This window comes from Gallus gallus, chromosome 1 (assembly GCF_016699485.2).
Source record: "Gallus gallus isolate bGalGal1 chromosome 1, bGalGal1.mat.broiler.GRCg7b, whole genome shotgun sequence".
Lineage (NCBI taxonomy): Eukaryota > Metazoa > Chordata > Aves > Galliformes > Phasianidae > Gallus > Gallus gallus.
Window position 1 is genome coordinate 178,226,140 of NC_052532.1, and position 20,777 is coordinate 178,246,916.

At 44.1% G+C, this 20,777-nt stretch overlaps 1 protein-coding gene across 6 annotated transcripts in view; it reads right to left on the reverse strand.

The window, feature by feature from the left end:
- Positions 1 to 1,049: 1,049 nt before the first annotated feature.
- FGF9 (fibroblast growth factor 9) overlaps positions 1,050 to 20,777 on the reverse strand; it is a 33,758-nt gene continuing 14,030 nt past the window's right edge. For 5 of the 6 annotated variants that reach the window (NM_001397366.1, NM_204399.2, NM_001397367.1 and 2 more), the window contains one exon: positions 1,050 to 4,501. In NM_001397366.1, the coding sequence (NP_001384295.1) occupies positions 4,256 to 4,501 (246 nt within the window). In that variant the 3' untranslated portion in view covers positions 1,050 to 4,255. The remainder of the gene's footprint in view (positions 4,502 to 20,777) is intronic. The other variant, XM_046898587.1, reaches the window with a different exon arrangement.

A 20,777-nucleotide genomic window follows, 5' to 3' on the forward strand; every position in this document is an offset into this window, starting at 1 on the left:
TAAGGGGGGGCTGTAAGAAAGAAGGGGACAGACTCTTTAGCAGGATCTGTTGTGAGAGGACAAGGGGAAAAGGGTTCAATCTAAAAGAGGGGAGATTTAAACTGGATATAAGGAAAAAAAATGTTTACTACAAGGATGGTGAGGCACTGGTACAGGTTGCCCAGAGAGGTGGTGGGTACCCCGTCCCTGGAGACATTCAAGGTCAGGGGCTCTGAGCAATCTGATGGATCTGTATGTGTCCCTGTTCACTGCAGGGAGTTGGACTAGATGGCCTTTAAGAGTCCCTTCCAACTCAAACAATTCTGTGACACTGTAAGATTGTGCAGAGCAGAGTACAGACTAAGCAGCAGTTGGAAGCGACTCTGAGACATGCAGTGAAGACATGGAAGCTCCAGGTGCATCTTTGCCTACCTCCTGCCATTTTCCATTTCCAGAGAAACCTGAGACTGCCCTGGAAGCAGTCTGATCACTTCCCTGTGGTCCGTGTTTATTAAACATGTTTATCTTCTTCCATGAGGACAGTAGCAGTGAGTGACTTTTTCAGAGACCAGAGTCCCATCTCCAGCCTCCAAATGTTACACCAGTCATTCAGATAGGCTTTTTTTTTTCCTTCCACTTGGCAGCAGGCAATTCAAGTTCTGCACAAATTAGTGGTAGTCTAAGACAATTTTCCTCTGATTTTTCTCCTTCTGCTCCCTGCGCTGCAAAGGTTTCACCCACCCCACTTGGCTTGGGAGCTCAGCCTGACATGGTGTGCTTGCAGCCCCAAACCAGTCAATGCCATAACGCTTCTCTGGATCTCCATCGCCTTTTTTGCCCATGCTGCTCACCCAGTAGTTGACAGATCACTTGGGGTGAAATACTTTATCCATTTTTTGCTCTTTCTTCCAACTTAACAAAAAAGAAAATCCTCCTGGTCTTGGTCCTCCTGGAATTTTCTCACATCCTTTCCAGGCTTAAAACGATGATGTCTTTTTGCAATCCCATTATTACAGATATGCACAGTTATAAGAAAATGCTGTGAAGGCACATCAAGCAAATAATACCAATTTTCCAAATTCTATAGCAATGTATTTATACAATTTACAGAATTCTGTATGTATTTTACACACCATTACAGAATGTCAAGTAAATAACACCAATTGCTCTGTTTTTTCCCCCTCAGATTTCCCTTCAAGTGAATTTTAATGCTGGAAAGGGGTGTCAGATCAGCAGCACTAGGAAATGAAGAGTTCTGTCTGTGCACGGCTGTGGGGCAGCAGCAGCACACGCGTGCCCATGTCAGCTCAGCTGCCTCCAGCCCTACGCTGGGACCAAACCAGGGAGGAGCGAGGAGCAGAAGCGCATCCATGCCCCTGGCACGGAAGCCAAGCAGCACCCAGGAGAGTAAGGCTTTGCCCACCCCCACCAGAAAACAAGCAGAAATAACTCATTTTGCACAAGTGACTGAACAAAATCTGTTGATCGGTCCTTGAGCCAGGCTGGATTAGGCCCAGTCAACCTGCAACGAGTGATAAATTGCCAGCTCCTGGACCATCCAGTCTCACAGTAACGCCTATGTTAAATTACATGTTTCCATATTTACAGAAAGTCAGTATTTACACACCATTATGGGTTATTAGAGTAAATTGGATACAGTTTATTTATATGGACTGCCATAAACTCATAACATTTTTCTTGGTTTTAATCCTTTCTTTAGAAAAATACAAAAAAAAAAAAAAAAATAGATAGAACATGTTAACGAGTAGTAATGATTTGTCTATGCCTAAAAATCCAAACCAATTGAACATGAAGACTCAGTCCGTGGCCTGGCACCATGGCCTCAACTCATCAGGTTTTTAACCTTTGCGATTCGCTTCCTGGCACACGCAATGTTTTCTGCCAAAACGCAGAGTCACAGCCGTCCTTCCTTCAGTGCGATCGCTCTGTTTGACAACGCGTGGTGAACCCAGCACTTCCCAGGAGCTCACTTACTTGTTCGAGCTCTAGCAAGGCTTCGTGCTCCTGGCCCAACCATTCAGCACCTGCTTAACCTGCTGCCACATTTACACGCAGGCTGGAAAGGGTTGGAAACCAACCGCTGTGCTGTGGATTGGGCTTAGACCCCTCAGCAATAGCAGTCCCCAGGCAAGTGCGTGCGTCCAACTGCATCTTACAAATCAACAATCTGCTTTGATGTGTCTTTATCACTCAGAAACATTACAACAAAATGCCGTGTTTTAGTGAAGGTTGCTGGTATCTCCCAGTTGAGGCGTGGCTTCTCCTACCCACAGAGCACAGGGAGCTCCCTCTTGCTCAGGACACCAAGCCATGAGCTATTCCAGAACAGATTTATGCTTCGAATCATATCTGTTCATATCGCACAGACAGGTGTGCATCAGAGAGAAAACAAATCAGGATTATATAATTATGAATAGGCTGCAGTTACAGCTACGCCAAAGTATGTTTGGCTCAGCCCTAGTGCTGCCAAGGGCAGCTGGGGTATCACACTCCCTGCAGACCCCACAGCAAAAGCTGTACTCACATTAATGGTACCAGGTTCGAACCCTAAAGGATGCAACAGCTCCAAAATGTCGTGTGGTCCTTATGTGACTTTCCTCTCTCTCTTTTTTTTTTTTTTTTTTAATTTACCTTCAGAGTACTGGGAAAAAAAAATGTTTCTTTCTACAGGTTAATTCCCAAATGGTAACAGCTCATCAGTGTGTTTGTGTGCTTAACATACAATGCTACAGTTCCTTAAATATTACATACTGTTATTTCACAGTTTGTGAATATCTGAACATACTTTAAAAAAAAGTCTAATACTTTCCCCCCATTGTCATTATTGATAGAGATTTATTAGTTTCATTTTGCAAGTTTTACTTTGAGAAGGGTGCTAATATCATGTATTATGACAGTTCACACTGAAAGCAATTTTCCATAAAAGATGTTACAATGACCCCTATGGAACTTGTATAATTTCATAGTAGATAGTCAAGTGCACAAATAAAACACATTTACAAGAGTGATCCTTTTAGCCTGGTTCTTGCCCTCTAAAACCCTTATGTGCTATTTGAGGAATCTTAAAATTAGTACAACTGTTGATATTACTTATGTTGTTTCTGGCATTCTGCTTTAGGAAAACATAAAAAATAAAAGCATACTTATCATTTAGCTTTGGTATAATCTGCAATAGGTTTTAACAAGTAGAATATATTCCAACCCCTATATTTTCCGCAGCCGTGAAGTTTACAATGATGTAATAAGTCACTTTATCAGAGAGGAAATATTACAGACACAGAAAAATAGTTGGAGACCCAGTTTTGTTTTTAATCCTCTGGGGGTAAGCTATGAAACAAGCAGTCAGAAGAGTGAGTACTCAGTGTCATGAGTGGTATGCATACTTTTACAATAATACGGGCACAAAAGAGATTGTCGCCTTTAGTACATGAGGGTCACTAGAATTCATTATTATTACCTTTTTATTGTTATTCTTTTTATCCATGCACCTTTATATTTACTTGCATGAATTTACCACAGGTTCATAGTGGCCTTTGCCATTTTAATGCTTACAGAGCCTAAAGCTTCCAAAATGCCTATCTGGCCTGTACATATTTCATTAAAAATAAACTCTATATAATAAATAAATATATAAAATAAATAAAATGTTGCCTTTGGAATTTCTATAAATAAATTTAACTTTTTATTTTTATTTTTATTTTTACTAAGAGGTCTTTGCTTTAAACTCAGCGGGGTGAGACCCAGCGAGCGATTAACTGAAAAGTCTCTTGTCTACGTAAGACTGCACCCTCCATGCCTTTGTAAATGCAGCGTACACTTGAGCAGGCCACCAGCCAAAAATCCCGATGAATCAAAGTATGGCAGCTATGCTGATATATGACGAAGTACAACTGATCAAAAATTTAAAAGCGTGTCCATTCCCCAGCATGCATCAGGCCGTTCTCCTCCTCCCTCTGGCTCCCCTCTCTCACTCCCATTCACGCTCTCGCTTCCTCTCGCTCTCACTCACTCTCTCGCGCTCTCCCTCTCGTACTAAATCAAGCGAGTGGGCATAGGCTCTCCTCCAGGAGGACAAACCTTTAAGTGCAGAACAAAATCAGCATGTTCCATCCAAGCCTCCATCATACATTATGCATGCGACAAAGTTTGGCAACAGTGGAGCTGATGTGATGACACAGCTAATCAATAAGAACCCACCGCATGAAACCTTTATAGTGGTTACTTTTTAAGGGCTCAAGTGAAGGAATTGTCTTTGTCAACTTTGGCTTAAAATATCCTTATATAGTTCAGGTACTTTCTCAGGGTCCACTGGTCTAGGTAAAAAATGTGTAAATTTTTGATGCCGTTTAGTCCTAGTCCCTTCTCTTGGAGTTCCATCTTTATTTAACGCCACGTAGTATCGTCTTCCAGTGTCCACGTGTTTATATAGATTTGATGAATATGTGTTATACCAGTTTTCTTCAAACTGCTCTCTGAATACACACTCCTGGGTTAATTTTTCCTATGAAAAGAAAAGAAAAATTGGTAAAGACCTAGCCATAAAAATAATCTGTTTTGTAAAGAATTACTAATTTCACTGCTTAAAATCAGTACCTCCTTGTTCAATTTACAAAATGAATCCTTGCAATATTCCCACTTTGAACTAAATAAGGCAGTATTGTTGAGTGTTTTATAAAGCAGTCACATGGGTAGAACACAGCGCGTGAAGCAAAAATGATCCTCCAGAAGCATTGTTGTCAAAATCAAAACAGCAACAATGAAAATAGAAACAAGGATTTTAATTTATGATCATCCCAAAGCAGCTCACAAAATATTACTGGGCTTGTACAAGCAATTGCTTGATCTTGAGTGCAAGTACTTGAGCAGACATTATGAAGGGTTTGTAGAGTGGTGATATCATTTAAGGTCTTAAAATCTCTACATCCTTTCATCACAAGGAGTACTCAGTGCATCTCATTAATTACAAAGGATACAATTCAATACCCATCATTTGGTTTGTTATCACAGAACCACAACTCACAAAAGCCTCAAACAGAAGCAGTAACTCTAAGTGCTGAGATGAATTTAGGTGAAGAAGGGCCTCCAGACTTTACAAGCATTGTTTCTGTGTTCCATCCTACAGAAAACATCCACTAAAGGCATCAGCCATTCACCATCTTCCCTGTCAGGGAGTCCCACTCTTTCCAGTTCACCTTCTCATTGAGTCAGTACATATCACCTACACTCCTTTGGTCTAAATGGATGGGGTTGGCTTAAAAACCAGCTGCTTATAACCTGATTTATTTTGAATGAATTAGGAACTGCCCACACAAATGACTGAGAAAGAAGATTGGAAAAAAACTGTTAGCCTCTAATATGGGAAAGCTGATGGAAAGTTGGGAAGAATAAACTTGGGAATAGTCTTATCAGTTGGTACAAAATATAGTACTAATAACTTAATATTTTTACATGAGAGGAGTTTTCAATCAAATAGCACTCACATGTATCAAATTCAACTTATACTTGAGGATCACCTCCTCTTCATTACAAAACTCCATACAACACTGGATTCAATAAACATGTAAATATGTAAAACATGTGTGCATATGCCTCAGAGAAATTAAAACTTTAAATAACCCTTTTAGATAGATACACAGAGATGGAAAAACAGAGATCAAGGCCCAGGTGCAGCAAAGCGTTTATGGCACATACACCTACAACCTGAGCACAACCAAGGAGCCACATCTCAAACTCCAGTTCCTTTCAAGAAACCACCATCTACAGCTTAACCCAGGAGCTTCACAAAATGTATGATCACTGTGCTGCAACTTGGCCTGGGGCCGAAGATGCCTTTGGAGGTCACTTCTGTGTCTCAGTATTCACAACTCTAAATCTTTTCCCAAAGCAACGTGCTTCAGTCCAGAGGTTTTGCTGCTGTTTCAGGGTATGCCCAAAAATGCTTTCTCCTTGACAGAGCCAAGATGGCTCAGCATGTACCTTGAGACCAAAGGGTTTGGGTCCATTGGGAGTGGAGTGGTCCCAGCAATCCATGAGAGGCCCTGGCACCAAAGCACTATGTCCTCAGGGTGACAATCCATCTTGCTGACTGCATGGCAAGCACCATGCTCCCCAGGAAGGGTCTGCACCCCACTGGGGCTGGAGTCCAGGGTCCTGTTTGGGTCCAGGGAGCCCTACATATCTCCCAGGAGTCACCCAGGAACCCACATGACACAGCAACCAGTCAGCACTCCACCTACGACCTGGAGACAGGGCTGTAAAGCCAGGATCCTCTTCAATGCCAAAATGGTAAGGATTTGGAGGGTTTTGTTTGTTTGTTTGTTTGTTTGTTTTCCTAAGATTAAGCTGTGATTATTCTATTAGTCTAGAAAGGCAGCAAGCGAGCAGTTCCTGACTCTCTCTGGTGGGTGTTGGGAACCTCATCACTTCTCAGGAAGGAGAAATCCCCTCCAAGGCCAGGCAGGGGGACATTGAACACTTACAAATTCACTATGGCAGAGGCAGTGGCCCTGCATAGATTCAGTGGGCTGTAGCAGAGGAGAAGACCGCAGCCCCATTCCTCACAGCATCTCCAACTGTTCCACCACCAGATGTCCCTCCCTGTGGCTCAGCTGAGCAGAGTGCATCAAAACATGAGCAGGTCCGCAGAGCTGCTGCATATAATCGTTTATGTCATTTTCTGACTACGACACTTCTACTGTGTGAAGTAGAGAGGCTGTGGAGCCTCCCTCCCCGGAAATTTTCCAAAGGTGTCTGGACGTGGCCCTGGGCACCCTGCTCTGGTATCCCTGCTGGAGCAGGAGGTGAAGCAGGTGACCTCCAGAGGTCCCTGCCCACCTCAGGCATCCTGCTTTGCTGTGAAGCAGCTCAAACACAGCAACACCCATGCTGTTTAGAGAAGGAAAAGAAACACATACCTGTTTACATTAAATCTTTGTATATGAGCCAAATCCTGCAATCAGCTATTGATAATTTCCTCCTATGTAGTCTGACAGATAGAAACTGCAGCAGCAATGTGTACCACCAGACATCTGCAGCAGCCAAATGTTAGGCACACTGCAGGAGCCCCTTGTACAGCCTCTAAGTACTATAAAAAAAATACTCAGCTGCTATAAAGACCATCTTTAAGCACAGCTCTCATTAGTGTTTTATTTTGCATGATGTTTAAAATCACTTTCTTTGCTTTAATGCAAAAGCAGATGCTAAGAGACACTATATGCTGAATCTATCAGTCCATCGGGGAAAGAGGAACTAATGCAAATTGTTTTCGTGCTCTCAGAAGGCAACAGAATCACATGACAAGCACTGCAGAAGTGCTCCCTACTAAAAATAGCAACATTTTAGGAGGATATTTCAGTCCTGTCTTGAATTCATTAATTATTCACTTCATCTGCATTTTTTTTAGCATCACCATAAATTTCTATCTTTGTGCGAGCAGTACTTCCCCATACCCTGAAGGAGAAATTTTAAAATAGCCTCTCTTTATCTGGCAGGTTTGATCGATTATGACAATGCTGTGGTGTGCTTAGCTGGCAGACCTTGAATAAGGTCTGCATGCTGGGTGAACTCAATGGATTTCAGGCTTACAAACTGAATCTTCACTCTACAAGTTCAGCCTGCTTTTACTTTTCATTCTCTCACAATACAGCTGGTTCTTTCCTATGCTTTATATAATTCTAGAAATCCATGTGCAAACTGTAGGGAAATACTTCAATACAAACCTCACAGAGCAATCAGGATGCAGGGTCGGATCTGTAAGTATACTAATAACCACACATTCAGAAAAGCTAAATAATCACACTTGCAGTGAAGTTCAATATTTTCATTAGAAGTTCATTAAACAGTTCCTAGAAATTCTGGTTGTAGCAAAAGACCACTGAAGGAAATCATGTTGCCCAAAGAAGCTGTGGACGCCCCACCCCTGGAGGCACTCAAGGCCAGCTGAGATGGGGCTCTGGGCAGCCTCAGCTGGTGGGTGGCAGCTCTGCCCACGGCAGGGAGGTGGGCTTTAAGAACATAAGCCCGTCTATAATTCTATTAAACAAATGCCACTGACTCTGAATTATGAATATGTATGAGGAATGTGAGGAATAAAATCCCAGTATATCCTTCTTTCCCATACTGTGGAAGATCCTTACGAGGATAGTTCATCCGGTACCAAGACAGGCAAGAACTGATAGTCAACAGCACATTCATCTCTACTATACTACTTAACACTAGTTCACACTCACGCTTTGAGCATGTGTTTTATTCTGCCAGCATGAAGATAATGCAGGGGCGAGGCCAGTCCATCCTGCCAACACACATCTTGTTGCCTCACCAGGTTGGGATGGGAAACCTCCTGGAAGCCACCACTGCCAGCACAGGGAGGTGATCACGCCTGCTGATTGCAGGTGGCTGCATTTTATAGAATCACAGAATCATTGGAGCTGGAAGGGACCCTTAAAGGACACCTAGTCCAACCCCTGCAATGAATAGGGACACCTACAGCTCCATCAGGAGCTCAGAGCCTGGTCCAGCCTCACCTTGAGTGTCTCCAGGGACAGGGCATCCACCACCTCTCTGGGCAACCTGTGCCACTGCCTCACTACTCTTATCATAAAAAACTGTTTTCCTTATATCCAATTACAATCTCCCTTCTTTTAGATTGAACTCATTTCCCCTTGTCCTATCACAACAGACCCTGCTAAAGAGTCTGTCCCCTTCTTTCTTACAGCCCCTTTAGATACTGAAAGGCTGTTCTTGGGTCTCCCTGGAGCCTTCTCTTCTCCAGGGTGAACAGCCCCAGCTCTCAGCCTGTCCTCATAGGGGACACATTCCATCCCTTGGATCATTTTTCTGGTCCTTCTCTGTACATGCTCTAACAGGTCCATGTCCCTTCCCTTCTTCTGGCTGTGACCTTTACAAAGCCCCTAAATACAGCTGAAAATATTTAGACCTTAGATTCAGAACTTCTAGAATCAACTGACTTCTCTATTATTTTCCAGCGTCAATATTTTATTGCACTACACTTGATGTCACCAGACATCTCTGACACAAATACCAAACATACCCAGATGGAGCAGTTAGTGGAAAGCAACCTGCATTCCTGCGGAAGGGGAAGCTGCCTGCCTTGAGCAAATCATTCAATTCAGGGACCAAATAAGGAGGTGACCTCAAAATTATATAAATCATCTGTCTCACCACATAGCACATGTTTTCAATGAGGGCCGTTCATATAGTATTCCACTGTGAAGTGATCGATCCCCACTTTACTACGTTCCCACTCTCTACCTGTTTTTTTAAGCTTTTATTTAACTCAAATGTTTGAGTAATTCAAGTGTTCAAAGATGCACCTATCACAAGGGCAAATAAACCAGTGGATTTAATTCAGAAGCCTGACAACATCTGGTTAGCAGCTAAATATGGAACGAAACAATTATATTATTCTATTCCCAGGTAGACCCATTAAGAGTGAGACTGTAAATTAGTATAGCAGAGAGTTACAGAAACCACAAGGAAAGCTTTGGCAACTGGTTTAAAATAGATATCCATGTGAAGCAGCTAACTGGGAATAAGTGGAAATAGGAGAAATAGTGCCCAGAGGATGGTTTCATGCTTTAAAGGATGGTAAGACATTTGTGTTGCTTCACAAATGAAAGCACAGGACAGGGTCCTGTATAACTCTCATCAGTATTTTTTTTTCCAATAAACTGCAGAGCTAAAGCTTACATTTATTTTGCAATCTGACAAAAGGAGATAGCTCAAGAGGACACAAAAGGAATGGCTCTTCTGGCCACCAGACCTATTACCACAGCAAACAGGTTTCGTGTTTATCGAATGACTCCGTGCCACATACAGTTCTGCCTTAGGTAAACTACTGCACTGAATCAATACAGGAACTTCCCAAGAAAATGCCTAGTCCAGGAGTCCAAACAACCATTAAAAAGAAGCATATAGGATGCAGTCAGCACTTCCTACATATCTGCTGTGTGTTATCATTGTGTTAATCCACGCTGTGTTAATAAAATTATGTTTAAATAGATTGTCTCCTAAATAAGTTCACACAAATCCCTTTCATGCCTGTATAACATTAATAAAAACTGCCTGTGTGGTGAAGAGAAGCAAGCAAAAAATTCCCTGTTCTCCTCTGAAGTGGTTTTCTTTGCTCCTCTGCCTACAAACACATGCATTTTACATATGGTTGGCCCTTCCCACGCCATAAGGCAAACACCCTCTAGAACACACTATCTTCAGCTAATAATTAACACTCATCCAGAGTGGTCATAAATAAAGGTGCAGTTTAGCATGCTACGTTGGGAAGTCTCTGGCTGCATGGATAACCTCTAACCACAAACAGAAGCCAAATCCCAGAGTCCAGGCAGTGCCACTTTCCTCCTAAGTAAGCAGGCATCCATGCTGCCATTCTCATGCATTGCATATTCCACAGCAGAAGATAAGGGAAGTGAGGCAAGTGCCATGGCAAAACCACAATTGGGCAACTGCATTTTCCCTACCTGAGGTCACCCGGTACTTTGGCATGAATGGAGTGCTCATCAGCTTCTCCTCCCAAACTTTTGATTCATTTCATACAGGCCTTACAGGCCTTTATTATACATACACTCTCATTTAAACATTAAAAAAAAAAAATTATGTATTTGTTAAGTTTGAATGCACTGTACTGTGTGAAGTAGTTATGAGAGTGCCTGAAGATGAACACTTTCACACAAGAAGTTAGTAAGAGCTGGCAGAGCCTGGTCTCCTTGGGAGTGTTACCATAAAAAAACAGCTACACTGGCACAGGAGCAGCAGTATCTCCTTGTCCTGATGAAGGCAGCAGAAAACCAGCACTCTGTGAGCAAAGTCAGCAGGTTTCAGCATCAACAATGGAATACCAAGGGGACCTTTGTGGTTTCTCCCTTGTGCCCCATTGCCCCTCTTTTCCTACTCCCACATCCTCTGCACCACCCGGACCTCCCCTGGCAGGAACAGATGGGGATCCAGCACTACGCTATCCCAGCACACCAGGGTTGTTTACAGAGCTCTCCAACATGAGAGATGCCAATTAGGCCCCCACCCATTTCTGCCACTGCCAAATCTGCAGCTCATGGTTTTAGTGATATCTGCTCCTTGGAGGTTTCAAGTTTGCAGCAGCTGTCACGCTTCAAGCATGCCCTCCCCAAACACAAAGCCATTACAGGAGAACAGCCCCTTGGTGCTAGAGCTTACATCTGCCAGCATAGGCCACCTACTACCAGCCATTTTCTGTCCCTCAGGGTTTGCTTTGACCCTGCCCAGCCAAGTGAGCAGGAGGAAGGCCCACTGCCACCTCAGCACCTGGGCTCTGCTCACACTTCATAGAATCACAGAATCAGAGAATGGCTTAGGTGCAAGGCAACCTTAGAGATCATCTAGTTCCAATCTCCTGTTGTGTTCAGGGTTGCTCCCCACCAGATGAGGCTGCCCAGCACCCCATCCAGCCCAGCCTTCAGCACCTCCAGGGATGGGGCACCCCCAGCTCTCTGAGCAGCCTGTGCCAGTACCTCACTGCCCCCCGAGTAAAAAATTTCTTCATCACATGTAACCTAAATCTCACCACTTTTAGTTTAAAGCCATTCCCCCTTGTCCTATCACTGTCAGACCATGTAAAAAGTTGGTCTTCCTCCTGCTTGTAAACTCCCTTCATGTTCTGGAAGGCCGCAGTGAGGTGTCCCCAGAGCCTTCTCTGCTGCAAGCTGAACAAGCCCAAATCCTTCAGCCTTTCTTCACAGGAGAGGTGCTCCAGCCCTCTGATCATCCTCATGGCCCTCCTTTGGACTCACTCCAGCAGCTCCACATCCTTCCTGTACTGGGGGTCCCCAGACCTGGATGCAATACTTCAGACAGGACCTCACAAAGAGAGAACAGAGGGGGACAATCCCCTCCCTCTCCCTGCTGGCCACCACTCTTTTGATGCAGCCCAGAACACATTTGGCTGCCTGGGTTGCAAGCGCACACTGCTGGCTCACGTCCAGCTTTTCATCCACCAGGACCCCCAAGTCCTAATCCACAGGACTGCTCTCAGTGAGTTCTCCCAGTCTGTACTCATATCCGGGATTGCTTCAACCAAAGTGCAACACCTTCAGTCGAAGGTCAAGCTGACATTCCAGGGAGAGGCCATGGGCCTTGCACAGTGCCACAGTGCCATTCTCCTGAGAGCTGGGAGCTCCCTCCTCCACGCTGGCAACAACATGCATGGCATGGGGAAGAAGTCAACTTTTCAAAACTATGCAAACAAGCAGGTGTGTTCCCCTCTGTCCCTGCCAGCAGGACCAGACCCATACCGTGCCACTTACTATTCACACTTCTGACCTCTATTTTATTTTTGGTTTCCCTGGCATAATCAAGAGCTGTAGTCATCAATGTTATCTAAGCATCTAATTCATCACGCTTGGCTGAATCCTTCCAAGAATCAGAAAACAAGGTGGTATGCAATCTGATACAGGGCCTGAGCCAATTTTTAAAGAAGACAGCAGAAAAGTTACCATCAGTTTAAATGGAACTTGAATCAGGCCTGCGATGATAAAAAGGCAGCAAATATTTTAAGACAGTAAAAGAGCCATTTCAGGCATGCTCAGATTTACTGAAAGCTGTAACCTGACCCACCCCAGCTCCCCGCTCCACAAAGTCTCTTCTATCAAAAGACAGTGTGTATGTCAGCCCAGGTCTGCTCTCCTGCAGCTATACACATACTCTTCAGGCTGTGCAACTGAAATGCTAGTCAAGCTTTTCACTGAGTAGAGATTATAAATAGTGTTTTGTTTAAATACAGGTAAGATTGAGCACAGCATCAAAGGGTTTCACTGGTATTTTTTATTTTGCTTTTCAGTTTTCTAAGTACAGAACATCAGATTAAAGGAGATAGCTCTCCTTGAGCAGAAAGCGCATGACTTCTGCAGGATCAGCTAAACTCACATTCTGAAAGACCTTATAGCACGAGGGATAGTAATACTTGACCTGCATGAGTCTTTACACTCAGCAGGTACCCCCCAGACTTGAGTTACCCATAATTAGAGAAGCACGTGATCCCTCCACAGTGTCATCATAAAAGCTGCAGAACACTCAAGGCTCTTCATAAAACACATTGCCACAGGGATCAAATAATTATAATAGATATGCAGTGATAAAAATTCATCCCGTTCAAGTACTTTATGTTTTACTCTTTCAGCAAGATGGTTTGGCCAAGGACTGACAACAAAAGCCTGACTTCAGATAGCTTTACGTAAAGCCAATAACAACATCTGCTAGGTGCTAGCTCAGAGGACAGAGGCATCACTAAGTGCCATTCTGGAAAGGGATTGATCTGGATTTAAGTATCATCAAGCAAAACATCTTTAAGTATCATCAAGCAAAGCATCCCAGGCTATTGCATTTTGGAAAGATCCAGTCTTTTATCACTAAAATGCCAAGCACCATCCTGGAAAACAGCAAATTTGCCAGAGAGGCTTTAAAAGCTGTACTGCTCCAGTATCTACTGCTCTGAGATATTCACACAGTGCCAAAGGTTTCCACATATCTTTGGTGCTGATGTGCCCTCACTTAGATTGCCAGTGACACAGCTGACCCATCAAATTCTTAAGCAAGTCAGGTGGCTCTGCTCTTATGTTATCCCCCTGCTCCTCACAGTCGCACAATACTGGAACCTGTCTTTTAATGGATCAGACTTGAGCCATGCAGTTAATTTTGTCTTTGATGAAAGAAGTTGTCAATCTGCCTGGAAAAAAAAAACCTAGATATATAGTAGCGACTTCAACAGAAGGGGTGAGTGAAGAGGTCAGAGATCAGGCAGTTGGACTAACAGGTATTAACAGCATGTGGACCTTCCAAAGAACTCAGTTTTTAAAGTGCAAACAAAATCATGAGGTTTTGTTTGTTTTTTTTTTCAACTTTAAACTTTATATATTTGTATATTCTAAAGTCACCCAAAGGATTATCCTATCTTCCCAACCAGGTTTCCTGTTCTGAGTTCAGATTATGTGTTAGATGCTTTCCTAATGAAGGCATCAGAAGGCCAAATATCTGCCTAGGTATTCAAAAGCAATAAATGTTTATACGCTAAAAGTCTATCTTTAGATTGCAGACTCTTACAGGAAGGAACTCCGTCTAGATTTAGGTTTTTAAAATGATGAATATCTCTTATCTTGATCAGGGTCTGCTGACACAACCATAAAATTAATAGGTGGTTTTACAGGAGCAGGTCCAATCCTGCTTCCATTAAAGTCAGTGTCATGTCAACCGTAATAGAATCAAGTCAAAATTTCTCCTGAGTCACAACTGCAGTGCCTCCGTAATTGTGTTGAAGCCAAAGAACGAAGCTGAGCAGATGAGATGCCCAGCCTGGGCCTGGCTCAGGAGCTTGCGGCATCTGCAGCAGAAGCCAAGTTATTCTCCAGCAGTGGTCATGGAGCACAAATTTAAAATCTCAGCTTCAGATCAAAAGTAACAGCAGAAGCCTGCCATTACAAAAGGAATGAAAAAGAAGCCAAAGGGCCTCAGAAAAGGGGAAAAAATGGATTTGCACTGTAACAAGCTTTGTTTCTTAAGCTTTCTGAATGCAACACAAATGAACTGCGTTACTGAACATCACCAGATCAGCCCAAGCACATTCAAACTGCAAAGACAATCCCAACCTAGACAAAATCCCTAATGAAGTCCCTGCAGGGCAGACTTTTTCTGCTCTGCTTTTGAAAATGACAAATGGTGAAGTGGAAAAGAGAGCCACATTCACATCCCACTGGCTCCTGAGTCAGAAACAGAGCACATCAGATCTTTATCTGATGCAGCGAATAATCCCCAAGCATATCTCGGTATGTCACTGCTGATGATGCTCTTTTAGCGTGTCATTTCAACATGCTATTCTCAGATCAACTCAGCTTTTCACACTCCTGTACTGCTAACAAGGCTGGCTCCAAAAACATTCAGGGCAACAGAAACTGGGGAGCTGTACGACCACAGAGAAGCAAATCAGAAGAAATTCAAGCTGAACAAGCCCAGCACTTTCTGAGTGAGTAAGATCTGGGCTTATGGTACAGTTCAGCCTCTATAAGACTGACTGGTACCACCAGGCCAGTACCCAAGATCTTGCTTTATCAGAGCTTAGCTAAATTCATAGACACTGTCCAACAAATTCTCTTTATCGATAAATAAGCCCACAGAAGATATTCTAAAACTCTCCTGTTCCAGGAATGTAGTGACAATCCATGTTCAGCACAGAATCATAGAGATGGAGGTAAGGAGATCACTGAGGGTTTTCTCTCTTATAAAACTAACGTCTGACCTAGCAAGCAGCTGCAGTAAGTCCTCTGAGGAAAATCAAAGACCTGAGGAAAAGTGCAGTACCTATCCCCCAGGGCACTGTTAGCAGCCTGTGGTGACAGGTGTTAGCATCTGTGAAAGTCTGATCTGAAAAACAGGCTGAAATCTTAGTTTAACAAGAACCACGGTAGCTGCAGTTCCATACACAGCTTTCCCAGACTCCCTGGGTTAAGTGTATGGATTCACCTATCAGTTTTTCCTACACCACTACCCCTATCTCAAAAGACCTTTTTCCGTGCAGGATCCTTCATGCCTTGCTACCATCCTGCTGGCTGGCTTGCATTCACTCCCAACGGTGGTTGGTCATCCGAAAGTCACCTACAGCAGTACACAGTTTTCAGCAAGGCTGCCCACGCAGATGCAGAGAGGAGCTTTCTGCAGAGGTACAGGAGACGAGGTTGTGGGCAAATCTAGCCAAGTAACTCAAGTTTCAGGGCTCTTCTGGGAACTACACCTTCAGTGAAGAAATTGTCCACAGTAATAGATCTGTTGCCTACCATTTAGTGCATGGAGGAAGTGGTTTCAACTTCATCTCCCAACTCCCTGCAGAAGTTCTTCAGCCTAGCTCAAAATCTCACTTCCTTCTGACCCAAACTTTCCTAGCTATCCAGCCTCGGCTTTCTTATGATCCATTAAAACTGATTTTCTTGTCCTTTATTTCAAGGACTTTTTTCTCTTCTTGGCACTAATTCTCAGTGTATTTACAGAGACCAAGAGTGTATCCTTTCAGTTTTAATTCCGCAGGCTAAATAAATCAAGATCTTTAAATTCTGCCATTTAATAGCCTTTTCATCCCTCTGATCATCCCATTCTGCACATATGCCAGTTTCAATTCATCTTCTTTATCACAGAAGACCAGAACAGCACTCTGCCTTTGGACCAGATCTTACCAGCAGCAATGACAGCTCTCCCTGAGCCCAAGCCTATGAATTCACATTTTCTGCACTGTAGGTCACAGAGTCCCTTCCATGAGGCAGACTTCTGTGCTGAAAATACTGCCCAACTTTGCAACATCTGCAAATTTCAATAACACACAACTACTATTTTTTTATGACAAGATGTTTAATGTCCCTAATAAAAACAGAGCATAAAACCAGCCCAAGGACCAACTCATAAAAACTCCAGCAATAGCTTCACTGTAGTCTAATACCTCTCAACACTCCTCATTGCTGTCTTCTCTTCAGTTCTTTTGTCATCTATCATACAAGTTTTCCTCTAACTCCCATTTTAAATACTTTTTCTGCTGGGCCATAACCTAGCACAGTCCTGCAGTTTAGAATAATAGAATGGTTTGAGTTGGAAGAGACCATTAAAGGCCATCTGGTCCAATTCCTCTGCAACGAACAGGGACATCTACCACTTGATAAAGTTGGTCAGAGCCTGGTCCACAGAGCAACCCTATTTCTCACTTCTAGAAGAAGGAATTCCCACATAAAGTAAAAGAGCAAGATTTCCTGATACTATCTATCCAACTTTAGTAAGCTCACCTCACAGGTCTTCTTCCATGCAACAACATCCTGCCATACACTGAGCACAACCCAGGTCAGACCAAGAGCTCTGCAGCTTCCCAGGTCCTGTCCCAAAACACAAGCCATGCATCCAGAGGTTCATCGACACTTGAAGCTGGTAAGCACCTGCATGCACTGCCCCTGACAACCTCTCCCTTGTTCAGGTTTGTTCCCCTCTTCGCACATCATAAGGCCACACAGTGAACTGGACAGGGATCCACCATTGCTGAACACAGCCATTTGGCACGGCCAGGTTGATTTCCAGGTTCCCTGCTTCAATTTGCCATGCAGCAAGAGAAAGGTTCACGCCACAGTGTTCAGAGAAAATGGCCACTTATCTTAGTGGCCTCTTCTCTGCCCACACTTTGTCAGCTCGTGAAGTGAGTCAAGTGACAACCCAAGGTACCTATCAGATACTCACTAACCCAGACAGTGTGTTGTGCAGCCACAGGCAGATTAGCCCACATCTGGACAGTTAATATTGTATAATATATGCTATAAATTATATGTTTATTATGTAGTACATTCATATTATTTATATAGAGAGTTTGTAAAGATCATAGAATCATAGAATGGCTTAGGTTGAAAATGACCACAATGATCATCGACTTTCAACCCCCCTGCTATGTGCAGGGTCACCAACCACTACACCAGGCTGCCCAGAGCCACATCCAGCCTGGCCTTGAATGCCTCCAGGGATGGGGCATCCACAGCCTCCTTGGGCAACCTGTTCCAGTGCATCACCACCCTCTGTGTGAAAAACTTCTCCCTAATATCTAACCTAAACCTCCCCTGTCTTTAATTCCTATTCACTTTCTACTTCTATAGCTTCAAAACTTTTTGCCTATCCTTTTTTGTACCTCACTCAGCTTCACTGCAGCAATTGCTGTTCCGTCCCTGTGCTTCCCTCTAAGACCCTTTTACTTTTGCTTTTCTGCAACCTGTCCTTCTTCCTCACAGACCTTCTGCCAAACATTCACAGCCTGTTAGACCTCAGATCTCTCCCTGCACTTAATCCTTGCTGGAATACTGTTTCTTCAGAATTTCTGACAAGTTTTGATTTTCCTTCACATCCAGGCCCATTAGTCATAAAATCATAGAATCGTAGAATCATTTGAGCTAGAAGGGACCTTTAAAGGTCCAACCCACATGCACTGAACAGGGACACCTACAGCTCCATCAGGTTGCTCAGAGCCCCATCTAGCCTGACCATGAATGTCTTGAGAGATGGGGCATCCTCCACCTCTCTGGGCAACCTGTGTCAGTGCCTCACCACCCTTAGCATAAAAAATATTTTCCTTATATCCCTGCTGGCCTCACTTCTTTTGATTTAGCCCCTCATATGTTCGGCTTTCTGTGCTGATCATAGAACCATAGAAGGCTGAGGTTGGACAGCACCTCAGAGAACACATAGTTCCAAACCCCCTGCCATGGACAGGGTTGCCAAACACCATATCAAGTTGCCCAGAATCCCACCCAATAAGGCCCTGAATGCCTCCAAAGATGGGATATCCATAACCTCTCTGTGCAGCCTGTGCAAGCACCTCAACGCTCTCTGAGTAAAAAATTTCTTCACAGTGCCCAACCTTAACCTCATCTCTTTTAGTTTAAAGCCATTTCCCCTTGTCCTATCACTGTCAGACCATGTAAAAAGTTGGTCTTCCTCCTGCTTGTAAACTTCCTTCAAGTACTGGAAGGCCACAATGAGGTCTCCCCAGAACCTTCTCTTCTACATCCAGGCTGAACAAGCCCAACTCCCTCAACCTTTCTTCACAGGAAAGATGCTCCAGTCCTCCGATCATCCTCATGCCCTCCTCTGGACCCACTCCAACAGCTTCACAATCCTTGATGTACTGAGGGTCCCAGACCTGGAGAAGTACTCCAGATGGAGTCTCACAAAGGCAGAGCAGAGGGGAACAGTGCCCTTCCTCTCTCTGCTGGCCAACACTCTTTTGATGCAGCCCAAGATGCCGTTAGCCTTCTGAGATACAAGAGCTCACTGTTGGCTCATGGCTTTTTATTCACTAGGACTTCAAGTCTTTCTCCATAGGGCTGCTCTCAATGAGTTCTTCGCATAGGCAGTACTTGTATTTGGGATAGCCTCAACCAAAGTGCAGCACACCTTGCACTGGGCCTTGTTGAACCTCATTAGATTCTCCTGTGCCTACTTTTTGGGTATGTCTTTGTCCCTCTGAACAGCATCCCTCCCTTCTATTGTGTTAGCTGCACCACTCAGCTTGGTGTCATCAGGAAACTTGCTGAGGGTACACTCGATCCCACTGTCACACCAGTCCCAAGATGGACCCCTGGGGGACAACACACGTGATTAGCCTCCACCTGGACACAGAGCTGTTGACAACAGCCCTTTGGATACGACCATCAAACCAATTATTTATCCACCTGATAGTCCAGCCTTCAAATCCATCTCTCTACAATTTAGAGGTAAGGATGTGGTGCAGGACTATGTCAAAAGCCTTGCACAAGTCCAGACGGACTATATCAGTTGCCCTTCATTTGTCCACCAATTCCATCACTCCATTACAGAAGAGCACCATATTGGTGAGGCATAATCTGCCCTTGGTGAAACTATGCTGGCTATCTCAGATCACCACCTTGCCTTGTCTCACATGTGCCTTACCATGATCTTCCCAGGCACAGACATGAAGCTCACCGTCCTGTAGCTCCCCAGGTCTTCCTTTCTCCCCTTCTTGATTATGGGAGTTATGTCACATGTCCATTTCACCTGACAGCCACAATTTTTCAAATATGATGGAGAGCAGTTTGTCAGCCACATCAACCAGTTCCTTCAAAACCCTGAGATGCAAGTCATCTGGACATACAGACTTGCACACATTCAACCTCATGAGGTGGTCTCAGACTTGCACCGATCTAACACTGGGAGACATTTTGCTCCCTGGACCCCCACTTAGATATGCAGTAACAGAACAGGCATAAGAAGCCTGACTGTCCATGAATACCAAGGCAAATAGCTCATTAAGTACCTCACTTTTCTCCATGTCTGAGGAGGTCAGCTCTCCCTTCCTATTTATCAGAGGGACACACTCTCCTTTGCCTGTTTGTTCTGCCCAATACATCTAAAGAATCCCTTCTTGTTGTTTTTCCACATCTCTTGCCAAGTTCAATTTCATCTGCACTTTGGCATTCCTGACTCCATCCCTGCACGTTCAGACAGCATTCCTATATTCTTCCCAAGCCACCCATCCCTGCTTCCATTGCTGACACTTGTTTTCCCTCAGCCTGGCCAGCAGGTCCTTGCTCAGCCATGCTGATTTCCAGCCTGCTTTCTTGTCCTGAGGTCTTGTGCTCTCAGAAAGGCATCCCTAAAGTGCTGCCAGCTCTGTTCTATTCCTTTGTCCCTAGGGACAGTTTTCCAAGGGAGCTCATCCAACAATTCCTTGAACAGTCTGAAGTTCACTCTCCTGAAGTTCAAGGTTCTGACTCTACTCTTTGTCAGGCTCACGCCCCTTCAGATCATGAACTTGATAGGACATGATCACTGCAGCCCAGGCTGTCTCCACTGTTAACCTCTTTTACGATCTCTTCCACAGTGGTAAGCACCAGGTCCAGCAACACTTCACCTCTGGGAGGTCATTGTAAAAGGCCTCCAGGAGTCTCCTGGACTGCTTGCAGCTCACTGTGTTGTTTTCCCAGCAGATGTCTGCGCGATTGAAACCCCCAACAAGATGAGAACGTATCAGCGTGACACCTCTCATAGCTGAACCAAAAAGGCCTCGTCAGCAGGCTCCCCTGACCAACAGCTATCATTTTTCGGTCCAGTGACTAATTGTAACCCACAAGCTCTCAACCTGTTCATGGCTGTTTCTTAGGGGTACCTCTTCACAGTCTATCCACCTCTTAACATAGAGGACAACTCTCATACCTTGTCTATCCCTTCTAAAAAGCGTATAGCCCTTAGTC